Source organism: Anabrus simplex, chromosome 4 (genome assembly GCF_040414725.1).
Source record: "Anabrus simplex isolate iqAnaSimp1 chromosome 4, ASM4041472v1, whole genome shotgun sequence".
NCBI classification, from domain to species: Eukaryota; Metazoa; Arthropoda; class Insecta; order Orthoptera; family Tettigoniidae; genus Anabrus; species Anabrus simplex.
Window position 1 is genome coordinate 355,553,343 of NC_090268.1, and position 15,576 is coordinate 355,568,918.

Below are 15,576 nucleotides of genomic sequence, written 5' to 3' on the forward strand. Positions count from 1 at the left end.
GAGTGTTTGTGAACATATAACATCAATAACTCAAGGATTCCTCTGTGGCTCAGACGGCAGCGCGTCGGCCTCTCACCGCTGGATACCGTGGTTCAAATCCTGGTCACTCCATGTGAGATTTGTGCTGGACAAAGCGGAGGCGGGATAGGTTTTTCTCCGGGTACTCCGGTTTTCCCTGTCATCTTTCATTCCAGCAACACTCTCCATTCTCATTTCATAGCATCTATCATTCATTAATAAATCACTTTGGGAGTGGCGACCCCATCGTACTAACAGCCTATATCTGCTTCATTCATTACATCCCTGACCCGGTCAATGACTGGAAAACAGGTTGTAGGTTTTCATTCATTTTCAACTCAAGGATTCTCTGTAACACAATGACAGTTGTGTCAATTAAGACTTCCGTTTGAGTGGAACGGAGCTTCATCAGAAGTTCATTTTGTGAAAACAAGATTGGTCAATTTCACTCAGTTCTAACCGTTGCACATTCCCTTAAAACAAATTCACAAAGTTCCAACCAACTGCTAGGGGCACCACTCATGTCTGAAAACAGAGATACACTGGACTGATTGATATCAAGCTCATGTGCACCTTGGGAGGACAAATTCTGTGGGCTATTTTATTATGAAGAAAGCCATACTTTCCAGTGTCGACTCAGTTAAATGTAACTTAAAAACAATTTTGTGTATTTTTATTCCTTGTTAAAAAAATTTTTTTACAAGTATATTATGATGTAATGTTTATATTTAACTTGTGTGTTCGACAGACTGGAAAGATTTTAAATTACACTTTACTGTGAGCTATTGGTAAATGCACCCATAATCCTTGCATATGATGCTGCATTGGTGCTATTGTGAGGCCTTCCTGAAGGTTTCCCTTTCTGGATGCTTGCCGTTGTCAGTAGTCTCTTCCTCCACTTTCCCACAGTTCTCAACAAAATTGTTAAGATGCCATCACATCTTGCCAGTCTTGCAGGTTTGCTTTCATTCTGGTATGTAACTGTAACTTACTGTCACATATTCAGTGCCAGCACAGTTAATGAAGTACCATAGCTAAGTCACATGACTCTTACCTCAAACAAACAAATTAAGTTTCAAGTTTGATATACCATTCATCAGTTTCCTCTCTAATGAACAGTACATTTACTTTAAAGGTGTAGCTATATTTCTGACTCACCTGGTATGTAAAGAAGTACTGAAAACATTTCAGATATAATGAAACTGTAATCCTTACATTCTATTGCAGGTTGCACACCTCTACCCACTGTTTTCTGCATTGTTGTTAACAACTCAGAACAGCCAGCTAGAAGACGTTGGCAGTCATTTAGACCAGGTTGCTCCCTACGTCCAAGACTACTCAGAGCTTGGTAAAAGAGCCGCATGAATTTGATGCGAGCATACAAGGCAAGAACATCTTCATGCTAAAACAGAATATCACAGATTCTTACTTATTATTCACTGAGTTTAATTAACAGATACAGAATTAGAAGGGTTTTTTTCTGTTTGTTTTGTTTTAACAGTCAATTTTGGTATACACTACTTCAAGGTTCTTACAAATGTTGGGGAAAATATATTTTTGTAAAATTTCTGGATTTACCAACATGACCAAAATCTAAACACAACTACAGTAGAGTGGGCAAACTGTGAAAGTAAATCACAGTGAAATGGAGTGTAATTTCCTACTTAGGGGTGAGTGGGCAAACTGTGGAAGTAAATCACACTGAAATGGAGTGTGATTTGCTACTTAGGGGCGAAGTTCATTAACAAATTTAAACATGATCCACAAGTTGTACTTGATAAGATGCGAAACAAGACTGAGGCACTTGTGAGCTCACCACTGTAATAATCTGATGAGAAATTTTCAGTCTTAAATCTTCAGTGCCAATGTGGTTAATGAAGTAAGCTATGTCAAACGACTCTTACTTAAAGGATGGTACAACTCAAGTCTCAAAACATGAGATACACTAGACTGACTTATTTACTCACTCCACGTTAACCCCTAAACAAGATTCCTCAAAGATTTTCTAACAGATGTGAATAAAATTTTAAAGAGTGGAATAAACAGACCATTTATATTGGAATTATAAGTTTACCCATTCAGGACAGATCAGGTTCCCTATGGGAATTGATATGTATGATGGCCTAGCAGGCATCAATTTTTGTAAAAGTGACAAAGTCTCTCATAGTGCATTTATATTGCCTGTGGCTCCAAGTAGTCTATGCAGTGGCGTCTGCTATATGCACTAGCCATGCGTCTTGGTACGTGTGCTAATTACTAACTGATGAAGCCTAATCAGCACACTGCGGTAAAATGCGTTTGCTGGAAAATTTATTGTTTCCAGTAACAGACCATTTATACTGGAATTATGAATTTACTCATTCAGGACAGATGTTTCAAGTTCCCTATGTGAATCAATACTATATCAACGCGGGACACAAGTCAGAAAGTCATAATATTAATATCTGAATTTATAAGAACCATTTACTTTGTTGTACCACTAATGATGAGAATAGGTATTTGTGTCTCACATAACAACACAAATTTCCACAATCCATCTGGCTACAGTTCAACAGAGAATTCAGACAGGGGCTTCCCCTCGAGAAGAAAATAGTGCTATGCTCATAATTCGGTAATTTATGATCGGATTCTTTATGGACCAGTCTCAATCTGCATCTAACAATATGGCTACCTGATCACCACATTATTTTATTCGTAACACCCCGTGGATAGGGGTTATCCATATTTTTTGGTGGGGGAATCGACCAGTACTATGCCATTTCTCCACCAATATCATATAAGAACCTAATCACCCTTTCCACAGACACTTGACTATTTTACCTTGTGCGTGACACACGTATGTGGGTGCCTTGGAAATGCTTTACATTGAGACTTATTTTATGAACATTTTGAGAAATAAATATAATTTTAATGATATTGATTCATTAACTAGTTCCCAATAAGGAAGCCGAGTGGACGAAACTGGTATTTGACTACCTTTTCAGGATGACTGAAAACTTTTGATGATGATTATTATTAATCGACTGTGAAAAAGGCAGTAGACAGACAAAATCATGAAAGATGAGCTATACAGAATGAATAAATATAAACACCAAGTCACATAATTTAGTGAAGTGAGGTGTGTAAAAACGCATAAGGCTCGTACTTAAGTCCCGAATCTAGAACAGTGTGCTGAGAAAAATTCCAGTATCAGAAGGTGTAACGGATAACTAACTGAGTGTGTTTGTTCACAGCATTAGGAGTGGATATTGAAGGAACCAAGAACTTTTGTCATATGAACGGGAGCTGGACCCAGAACTTTACGGAAACCAACTTGGAGGATATGGCTAACTCAGAACAAATATGGACTTCCCGGAGATCGAATGGAGATCTACAAAAGGGGAACACTGAGTGCAAAATCACATTCTATTGCACGGGCATGTCGCGTGACCAGTTAAAATTTTAATCAATTGTAATAATAGGTGATAGTGTTTAGATTAAAATGTGTAGGTTAAGCAGTCTGATTGGGTTGTTGTTTTACATTTGTGTAAATATGCATGCTTATTTCATGAGAGTTTATTGTTTTCCTTTGGAGTATTTCAGTGAATATATTTTCAATTCATTTTATGTAATTTGTGGTTGTGAGAGCCCATGGCTTTAGGGAATATTTACGAGGTTGAATCATAAAGTAAGTTACACTTCCAAGTTATGGCCATTTATGAAACCACCTACACACAGGCAACACGGCTATGACAACATACAATGTAAGTTCACTTTTCCACATAGTCTCCAAGAGACTGTAAACGTTTCTCGGAACGGTCAACTATTTGATTCCGGATGCAAAGAAATCACCACCAGCGCTATGTAACCCCCTGGAGATAGCTGCTTTCACCTCCTCATAGTTTCGGAATCATTGTCCACCAAGATCCTTTTTCAGCTTACCAAACACATGATGATCGCATGGCCCCAAGTTTGGACTGTATGGAAGATGTTGCCATAACTCCCACTAGAATCGCTGTAGCAGTTTGGACGTTTGGCGGGCCATGTAAGGTGTTGCATTATCATGAAACAAAATCACACCGGCGCTCAATTTTTCCTGCCACTTTTCTTTAATTGCCGTATGCAACTGGTTCAACGTTTGACAATATGAAGCCGAGTTGACTGTCGTGCCTTTCGGCATTAATTCCACGTACACCACACTGTCAAAGAGCACCGTCACCATTACCTTTCTTGCTGAAGGCTGGACCTTGGCCTTCTTTCGTGGTGGTGGTGGTGTGGTGTGCACCCATTCCACTGATGTTCTCTTTGTTTCAGGGGCAAAGTGGTGGACCCACGTTTCATCGCCTGTGATGATTCGCTGCTGAAACTCGTTGCTCTGCACAGAATACCATTGCAAAAACGCCAGTGACGATTGGAAACATTGTCCCTTGTGAACATCGGTGAGCAGATGTGGGACCCATCTTTGACACAGTTTATGAAATCCAAGGTGCTGGTGAACAATAGAGAACACACTACCATATGAAATGTTCAGCATGCTGGCAATTTCCTGCAGTGTTATGCGCCAATTCTCTCCAACGATCCCATCCACATGGTCAACATTTGCAATGGTACTGGACGTTGCTGGCTGCCTTTGTGATATTCGTCCATGAGATCTGTGCATCCGGCGTCAAACTGCTTACATCATTTAACAATACCTGGGTGAGAGATTGCACGTTCACCATATATAGCAGTGATTTCACCATGAATGTCCGTGCAATTGAACTGTTTAGCCCATTCCACATAGTCCCCAAGAGACTGTAAACTCAAATTTGGAGTGAACATCCAGTTGACGTGCCATTGAGCCTAGTCCGCTCTGCACACAATACGATGGGCTACCACACCAACCTACCTATCAGACGTGCCAGAGCAGTTACTGTAGCTTGCTCCATATTGGCCATGGTCACAACACACAGCGTACTCTCCCGGTGAGCTAGTGTAACTTACCTTTTGATTCGCCCTCGTAGCTGTTCGTATTATTATATTTATCGTAGTGTTTACACATGGACGAAAATATTCTCCGTATAGTGATTTAGAGTCATCTGTAATAATAATGTTATTGGTTTAATGTTACACTAACTACTTTTACAGTTTTCAGAGACGCTGAGGTGCCGGAACTTTGTCCTGCAGGAGTTCTTTTACATGCCAGTAAATCTATAGACACGAGGCTGACGTACTTAAGCACCTTCAAATATCACCAGACTGAGCCAGGATCGAACTTGCCAAGTTGGGGTCAGAAGGCCAGTGCTCTTACCGTACGAGCTACTCAGCCCGGCAGTCATTTGTAAGGACATGTTAGAGCGTGTCTGGCATTCGAGATCTTAAATGCAACGTTCATGTGCGTTTGTTAAGTAGTATAATACTAATAATGTGAAGAAAATCTGAGACCAATGTTTGAACTTAAGTATGTCCACCCACATAGCTAGGCATTTGCCATGCAGGTGAGCAATATTGTACTTACCCCATTGGCATTAAAAGGATCATCTGTAAAAGCATTGTTAAAGAAAAAATTACGGGCTATGAGTAGTAAAATGTAGTACCTTTTCCCCAACTACCCTAAAAAAATGATTTTTAAAGAAAGAAATAAGGGCTGCGAGTAGAAAAATGTAGTAATTTTACCCCAACTATACTAGAAAAATCATTTTTAAAGAAAGAATTATTCAGTCGCTGTGAGCAGAGGAATAATGATATCCAGTGATGTTACGAGTTTTGAAGCCCCTAGTGTGAACATGATAATTCAAAAAAAGTCTCGAGGGGATTTTTAGACCAAGGATTTCAACTGCACCATATCATTTTATGGTACGTTTGCCTTTTCTTAAGTCTTCACGTTCCCAGCGAACTCTTGTATTTATGAACTGTTACTCTTTCCCATCATGTGTTGTTACCACTATGTATCTTTCCTTATTCTGGTAGATGGCATCTCATACGTTAGCATAGGTCAAAGCATTTTTTTCTGCCCCGTCTTGTTGGGTTATTCTTTCTGGTTGTTAGGGTGGGGAGTTTTGACTTGAGAAGATGGAAGGATTGGATTTCCAAGTCGCCTTTGTGGCATATAAAAGATATTTTAAAAGATTCAAGATGTCTGTACACATCTCGGCCTTTCGTGAATGTTAATTGCTTATGTAATCGAGGTATTTATTTTTCTTTAATCTTCTCTTGGTTTTATTATTGCTTTGTTCTGTGCTCACCATGGTTGGGTTAGAAAGGCTTCCCTCATTACGGGTGTTTCTAATTTATTTGTGTGTTAACTTTGATTTTCCTTTACTGATTCACTATGTTTGTTTTGAGAACAGAAGGTGACACGGATTCATGTGTGTTTGTATGAGATTGTTTGCTGTGTGCCGGCCGAGACCTTTTACTCATGTCGCTTCATTAACATTCCGCTTGAGCTCATATTTTATTATTTTATCGCGTGTTCTGTATAATTCATGTCCACTTCATAGACTTGGTATGAATACAAGCTAACAACACGATTGGCCTGTTTCTGTGTGTTTTGGTGTTGGAGACACTCCGTCTCTTTAAAATGGACCACTTTCTGGTTCATATTGTCTGAGCTCGAGAGCGGTTGTTTATTTTGTTATGTGCTGTGCATTGACGTTCTTATACGTCCCTTTATTTCGGCGACCTAACCCCTTGGTCTCTGTGTGAGCGTGTGTGGTTCTGACGCCTGATTCGTGATACCTTTTGTGCCTAATTTACTTATTTATTGCTCGTTTCACATTGCCGTCATTGGCTTTCTTGACCTATTTTCTAGTTTAGTATGTTTTATTCTTTGCGGGTACCTTCCCATATTTTTTAGTTGTTTGGCGTGAAACCATGGTAACTTCCCCTTTTCTCTTTGCATTTATTTTTATGAGCTCGGTGCACCCTTCTCTCTTTTCCTGTTTTAAGCTCTTTTACTTAATGATATTGTATTCTCGGGGGATGTGATTTTTTATTGTTGAGAGTTTTATGTCTTATCTGGGGAAGTGAAAGGGAGAATGTTATGATTAGGTGCTGTTACTCCCTAAACTTAAGACTGTTTAGACCCGATGTGCTACAAAGAAAAGTTTTGTACCCACCCGAATTCATATTCTTCAATTAATTAATATAGATGTCAAGTCCTTATACCAAACTTTTCGTCACGTCTTTTATGAAAGTAAGCGTGTGTGAAGGTGCTATAATCTATGAGTCTGGTGTATTTTGATTATGGGCCACATATTATTAATATTACCTATTTGATTTTTGGCTCCCTTGTTTTACCTATGCACCTTTTTTTTTTGATTTTCTCTCCATAATAAATTTAAGTTCTTGCCCTTATTACTGTTATATTTTTATTTCTTTGCATCTCTTATGTATGTTTGTTATCTGTAAGAGGCCCGGATCCAGTTCCTGGCAGTTTTTGGCTAGTTTTGACCAAATCCACCGCACTGGATCTTCGTCGTGTTCCTAGTGTCAGTTCAGATTATACCTTGCGACAAAGTCCTGCAAAAAAAAGATGGTGTTATGTATTCATTTCGGTCAATGATTACGCCATGCAATGTGTTATATTTGATGCCTCAGTGAACTGAGTGGAATAATGGGTTGAATATGATCTATACCCGCCAACTTTCAAAAAGAGATAACAGAAGATCCGAAAGTAGAAAATTTTTAAGACACGCATGCGTTGCAAAGATTTGAGACATAGTAAAAAAGGACGGCAAGGGGAAAGAATACAAACAATACTAATACAAGTCAAATACATGTTATGATCACCCCTGAAATTAAATACTTGCACAAAGTTACATCTTGATGAGTGCTCATCTGTTTTCACTTAACACTGGGAACAGTTCACACAGTACATAAAAAGTGTTTTTCTGCGCCTTAAACTTGCGCGTCACAATATGAATGTAACCATCAAAATTAAATTACATACATACATTGTCATTATAGACCGTTATGCCTTTCGGCGTTCAGTCTACAAGCCCTTGTGAATTTACTAAACATCGCCACAATCCTCTACTTGCTACTAGTGCTGTGGCCTCATTTAGTTCTATACCTCTTATCTTAAAATCGTTAGAAACTGACTCTAACCATCATCATCATCATCATCATCTTGTTCTCCCTCTACTTCTCTTACCCTCCACAACAGAGTCCATTATTCTCCTAGTAACCTATCCTCCTCCATTTGCCTCACACGACCCCACCAACGAAGCCGGTTTATGCATACAGCTTCATCCATCAAGTTCATTCCTAACTTAGCCTTTATCTCCTCATTCCGAGTACCCTCCTGCCATTGTTCCCACCTGTTTGTACCAGCAGTCATTCTCGCTACCTTCATGTCTGTTACTTCTAACGTATGAATAAGATATCCTAAGTCCAGCCAGCTTTCACCCCATAAAGCAAAGTTGGTCTGAAAACCACTACTGCAAGCTCAATGCATAAGATTTATTACACCTTGATTCAATCTCACTATATTACCAACCTGGGAGAACATACAACCTAAATACTTAATTATCTACCTGTTCCAGCTTTGTATCACCAATCTGACAATTATGTTGAATTTCTTACGTACTGACATCAATTTAGTCTTCGGAAGGCTAATTTTCATACCATACTCATTGACCTATTTTCAAGTTCCAAGACTGCAGGCTTTCAGCACAATCTGCCATTAAGACCAAGTCGTCAGCATAGGCCAGACTGTTTACAACATTTCCACCTAACTGAATCCCTCCCTGCCACTTTATATCTTCCAACAGATGATCCATGTAAACTACGAACAACCATGGCGAAAGATTACAGCCTTGTCTAACCCCTGTAAGTACCCTGAACCAAAAACTCATTCTACCATCAATTCTCACTGAAGCTCAATCATCAACATAAATGCCTTTGACTGATTTTAACAATCTATCTTTAATACCATAGTCCCCCAGTATGGTGAAAATCCTTTCCCTCGGTACCTTGTCATATGCTTTCTCTAGATCTACGAAACATAAACACAGCTGTCTATTCCTCTCGTAGCATTTTACAACTACCTGGCACATACTGAAAATGAGATCCTGACAGCCTCTTTGTGGTCTGAAACCACACTGGTTTTCATCCAACTTCCTCTCAACAACTGATCGCACCCTCCATTCCAAGATGCCAGTGAATACTTTACCTGGTATACTAATCAATGAGATACCTCGATAGTTGTTACAATCCTTCCTGTTCCCTTGCTTACAGATAGGTGCAATTATTGCTTTTGTCCAATCTGACGGTACCTTACCAACAATCCATGCTAATCTTACTACTCTATGAAGCCATTTCACCCCTGCCTTCCCACTATTCTTCACCATTTCAGGTTCATGGTGTGGGTTACTGTAGTCACGTCCTAGTTTGTGAACCAGGGGCTATGGCTGAGTGGCCTAGTAAGTGGTCCTGAGAGTCGGGATACCAGTTGCTATGGAATGGGAGTAGGCATCTCGGGCATCTCTTTGTGCTCAGAGGGCTAGGACTAAACAATCCACCGGTGGTCCCCAACCCGTTAGAGGAGAGATCCTCACTTGGATTATGTGCAAGTAGGGCAGCATCCTGCTTCATGAATTTACCGAGCTCAGAACATTTTAAGCAAGCCTCGGACCTATGGGAGTAACGGAGTCCCACTCCCATTTGACAGGCAAGGGACTCCTTGGAAAATTAAACTAAACTTGTACAATTATTTACAAAATTCTCTCAAGTTCACAGTATGCAGGCTATTATCCATCACCAGTTGAAGAGGACAGATGGAGATGAGTAGATTTCTTTGCTTTCTTTAGAAATTCTGGAAGAAAACTACTCGAGTAACATGAACCAGTACTTCTGGTTTTCAAAACAGAAATAGAATCCAGAATTTCATTTGACACTGAAGACCTAAACTGATTTTGGTTCTTTATCACCAAGCTGAACACACATTCACACTCAGCATTGCTATGCGGTAGAGTCAGAACAGAAAGCATTAGCCTGGATATCCTATCATACTTAGGAACACCATCAGCTCCACGAAAGTTCATCAAGCGAGCCCATTTGGTGTCATCTGCAGATTCTCACTCTTAACAGTAGCAATGATGGAGATCTTTCTAGAACAGAAGAAAACTGGGCGTCTTCAATTTTTGAAACATCTGCAACCTTTGCATGTACCTTTGCAGTACTTCTTTCCTTTTATGAAGATCAGTACTTCATCATTGAGAGGGAGCTTATTTACTCATCCGCTTACCTTATAAACATCAGTTCTGGACCATCAGATTACCATTTAAATGCTGGTGTTTATAAGGTCCATGCAAGACTGTGCTTATATGATAACATCGCTGCAACTACTGGCTCGAATGTTGTCAAATATTCATAGAAATACTCAAAAATAATCATTTCAATGGAATGTGCTACATTGCAGTGAAAAATATGAACTATGCACTACACCTAGTAATTCTTGTTAGTGTGGAATATCTTAGAGCATTCAGGCATGTGAAGAGCTACTTCACAGACCTCGCACTCCCATGTTTAGGCGTAATTTCGATATTTTGTAAAACAGGATTTACCCCAAGAATTCCACTGAATGGTATTTTGGTAGGAATACCTTGCAATTCTGTTGACTTCTGGATATTTTTGTGTCGGCTGATGATGACATGGACATATGTCAAAACCGGTCCCATAACATATTAAATACGTTGCTACATTAATTCGTGCAACAATATTATTGTACTGAATAGGTGGAACATCTTTCTCTTTTTCTCTTTTTAGCATTGTAATTATTAGTTCAATACGGATCAGTGATGAAGTTTTTAACTTTAAATACTTTAAATGGACAAGCAGATTCCCGTTTCCACTCTTCAACTTTGTTTTTCCTTATGGTGCGTCGGAACATTTATGTTTGTAATATTTACATCTGCTTCTTCACTCGTATTACTATCACTAACTTCACTAAGCACAGATAATGTATCTACATCACTAGATTCAAAGGAAGAACTTTCAGATATATTATAATCTTCTTCATAGTCACTATTCTGTAAAATATCCACGACGTCAATCACTATTCAGTAAAATATCCACGACTTCTCGCTCGGTAATAGCCTCGCGCATGCTCATCTTTACTCACTGAATACCCGTGACATCAGCTCAATGCTTATCTTCAATCTATGCTGTTAATCCTCTAAACATTACTCAAATACAGCTGAAGAGACTTCCTTCAGATATAAAGAATGATTGCAATGCCATCTGTTGAGTTTTTAATGTACTAACTCCCCTTTACCTTCGATAAAGCAGGACGCTGCATTACCCCGTCGATTCGACGGTTAGGTAAGCCGGTGGGTTAATAATATAATCACATGCTGTGCAGAAGTAACCCCTGGTAGATGAAAAGAATGTTGATTTATCTCTTATCATTTTTTTCACCAAGTTAATTGTCTCAGCACCAATGACTAGCTCATCACTGTCTCTCTGATTTTCTATAAAATGGTATGCAACTTTTAATAAAAGGGAACCTTTTTTAACAAATCTGGAAAGCAGCTGCTTTAACAACTTGGCCATTAGTTCTAGTAGTTTATGAATGTGAGGGGAAGCACTCTGAAGTGTAGAATTGAGATTCTCAAATAAAGGAATGACAACATATGGGAAGGCACAGTATGTCTTATTTAAGCCTGATGACAGAATCATAAAAAAATTCTTCATGATTTTGAATAATTTCTTATTCTTTAGCATAGGAGTGTCAGATTTTGAGACACATACAAATCTTTTGGGAGCGACCAATTCTGACGACTCACTAGCTTTCCTCTTTTCATTGTCTTTGCAACTATTGGGCTCGGCTTTTGGGATCGTAAATGACGTTAAGTTAATAGTTGATGCACACTGAGGATTAACAAGCACCTCATCTCTAAAGAAACTAAATAGTGGAACCCATTGCTCTAACAGCCTCTGCAGACATCTTCCTAACGATAGCCATCTTGTAAAAACATGTTTCAGTATCTTCTTCATTTCCTTGTTACGAAGCTCTTGGAATTTTTTAAGGCATTCCTTCCTCTTACAGCTCTTTTCTAAATAACAGAAGATGTCAACAAATAGTTCATCAACTTTAAGAGGCAAACTGCTTGACCTTTCTCAGCAACCAAGTTAATCAAATGGCATGAACAACCCAGTATGAAGACAGATGACTGTGCTTCCCTTAAAACAGCGGCAACTCCATTCTTCTTTCCAATCATGACTGGAGCATTATCGGAACAGAACGCTACACAATTCTGAATTGGTATTTTGTAACACTCTAACTGTGAAATTACCAAATGATTAATCTTACGTCCCGTTGAATCACCCACCAAGGCTGGGACAGACAACACTGAGCTAACCATCTTTTCTTGCTTTGCCACAAAACAGGTGACGGCAATAGGGTAAAGCTTAGCATTACTATTGTTGCTTTCATCCGTAGCTGAAGAAAATGGTTCACGTTGCATGTAACCAAAGAGTTCACTTCCTGAATCCGTAGGCATTTCTTTGAAAATGTAGGTGGTTTATGTACGACCAAAGCCATATTTTTCTGCAATTTCTGAATCTGGAAACATTTTTCTAAACGGAGCACCAGCATGATCGGCAGCAGCTAACGGGATATTATGTTCAATTAAAAATGAAGTGAACAAGCATTCCGCTCTTACCATATCAAGGTCGGCTCCAGAAGAGGTAAAAAACTATTTAATTTTCTGACTGCCATCCTTAAATTTTGTATTGGAGAAGTGTTTAACTGATTTAATGTGATTTATTATTTCTGTTCTTCCTGTGTGAGAAACGTTTATATCACATGAGTACATGGAACAGAATGTTTCGCCTTTCCATGATCGTATAAAACAAGAAATTCAGCAGAACATGCCTACCTAAAAGATTGATATCGTTTCTTAGTTGAACTCATCATGAACATCACTGAAAATACTAAATTGCTTACAAATTCATCACACAATACCAAGTGTTTCAGAACTACCGCATATGTTACTAACACCCACACACAAACAAAGCCTTTCAGCTGCTACAAAGCATGATGCAGTTACTAAAGTTATATATAAATTTACAGCCTGCTACTTTTCACCGATTTCTTATCTTCAAAATCACCTGCTACTTGTTTCGGAACATCTCAGTGAATGAAGTAGCAGTTAAGGTCGAACAGGTGACAAAAGCACAGTGATAATCGATAATGTGATTATCGATACATTTACCGGTGGAATTTCAAACACTGTATCTCGTATTACCAGCTACTATCAAAAGTCAAATCCGATTTGACCGAGAAAGCAAAAACAAGCGTGGATATTCAAAATCCATACAATAACGTTGCTCATCTGTACAACCGTAAAACACACTCAAAATCCATATATTTTATGGAAAAACTGGAATAATTGGCAGGTATGATGATCATATGTGCGATGAGAACTAAAGCCAAGAAGGCAGTAAAATGGGAATGGAAATATTAGCCCATATGTAAAGACGTTTGTGATGACTGAACTCCAAAGAGGCAGCAGTGCGATTTGTCTATGTGAGAGGACATGCCCAAGGTCAGGTTGAGCCCATTTCTTTTGACCCTCAGGAAGAGGAAAAGGATTTTTTTTGTGTGTGTGTGTGTTTAAAGCAAGACATGGCAGAGAACTACTTTTTACATTGACACTGGATTTCTAAACAAACGACATTTCGATTGAACATTATTTCCTCATGATTGAATCATATGTAGGGTATTAGATCAGGTGTTACCTAGCCATTCATTAAAATATTTTTGTAGGGATTTTTCAGAGCACTATCTTCAGAGTGGGGAGACTGCTTATTCGAACCCCAGCGGCTACATTTAGCGTAGCCACCCAAATGGAAGGTTATCATGGCCGACTGCATTCATCATCTTATATATAATTTATCCAATTTTAAAAGTATCCTATTATACTGTATTGAACAAGAGGGTACTTTGAATATTTAATCAATTTTATATAAGAGTTAGCTGTGAATACAGATGTGTTACAGGGGAATAGATGTTTAATATAGGCCCAACTTAGATCTGCATGGCGTTTGTGGTGAAGTTCCAGTGTAAAGGGAATCATTTAAATAACTTGTCCCGCACGCGCATGATGGTGTTATGTATTCATTTGGGTCGATGTCTATTTTGTTTCATTTGTCATCATCACCAAGAGATGATAAAACCTTTATTTAAGTATACATTTGATTCTCATTCACTGTAGTTAGCTGTTACCCTTCTGCCCTTATAGGCCCATAACTTTATAATACCATCCATAGCACGGACTGAACGTGACCCTGAGCAAATGCCAGAGCACTTAAAGGGGCAGGGTGATGGGTGCACTATATATGAACTGCATATCATTAGTTTATTTTTAAATTGGTGTGGAGAAGTTACCGAAGAACCTTGGTGCAGTTACCACCCACTGAATCATTTTCAGTGGTTTGGGTAAAGCCAGTAGCAGATGTACCAGTACACAGCCTCATGTACATTCCCTGGGAGACAAGAAAACATTATCATGCCCTATCTTCGCTTCCAGGGATCTGTTTTGGTGAACTATGGCACCTAAATTATGGGCATTTAGGTTAATTATTGTATCTATTCATTTCAAGTTCAAGGCCAAGTAAAATTAGTAAAGTTACAAATGACGCCTAATTGTAAGGCGAGTATCATAATAATATCACATTTGATTGGGGTGGTTTGGGTATGTGATGAGGAAGGAAACTGCAAGAAATGCTTATGTTAACCTAGAGAGGTATGTGGAGGAAAAAAGATGGTGGGATGGAGATCATAATAATAATGTATCTTGCAGTTAGGAAAAGGACAGTAGAGGACATTATGAACAGCAGAAGATATGACAATAAGACAGAGCAGAAGAGGCTCACCAACAGTTCTTGGGAAACTGGAACTGTAAAATAATGATGATGATGATGATGATGATGATATAAAAGACAAGAAAACACAGGGTAAGAAATTATGTCAGGAAGCAAACTGAAGTAGAAAAGCTTTCAGAGAGATTAAAGAGAAATAAACTAAGATTGTGTGGACATGCTGAAAGGATGGAAGAGGCAACAATACCAAAGTGGATGATGGAGGCTAAGGAGGTTAGACTCAATTAAGAACAGCATAATAAGATACTGATGATGCTTGTTGTTTAAAGGGGCTTAACTTCTGGGTAATCAGCCCAGCATAATAAGAAGCAACTTGGACTAGAACATAGTTGAGGAGCAGCAATGGTAGCTGGATACAGGAATAGGAAAGGTGCCATTAACATCCTGATTTGGCTGGAGCTAGAAAAGGGAAATCAATCATGATGATACACAATAATGCAAAGGAACAAACGAGTAACAAATCAAGTCATATTCTGTTGTTTTTTTTTTGTTTTTGTTTTTTTGCTATTTGCTATACGTCGCACCAACACAGATAGGTCTTATGGCGACGATGGGATAGGAAAGGCCTAGGAAGTGGAAGGAAGCGGCCGTGGCCTTAATTAAGGTACAGCCCCAGCATTTTAAGTCATATTCAGAAAAACAGAAACATGAAAAGGGACACACAGCAGCATAAACACAAAGACTCAGTGTGGGAAGAGAGCAACATAAGGA

At 38.9% G+C, this 15,576-nt stretch overlaps 1 protein-coding gene across 1 annotated transcript in view; it reads right to left on the reverse strand.

Annotated features, from left to right (window-relative positions):
* Positions 1 to 15,576, reverse strand: part of Naa35 (N-alpha-acetyltransferase 35) — a 92,017-nt gene that overhangs the window by 39,455 nt on the left and 36,986 nt on the right. The window contains exon 6 of the mRNA XM_067145766.2: positions 1,234 to 1,420. Coding sequence (XP_067001867.2) covers positions 1,234 to 1,420 — 187 coding nt within the window. The remainder of the gene's footprint in view (positions 1 to 1,233; positions 1,421 to 15,576) is intronic.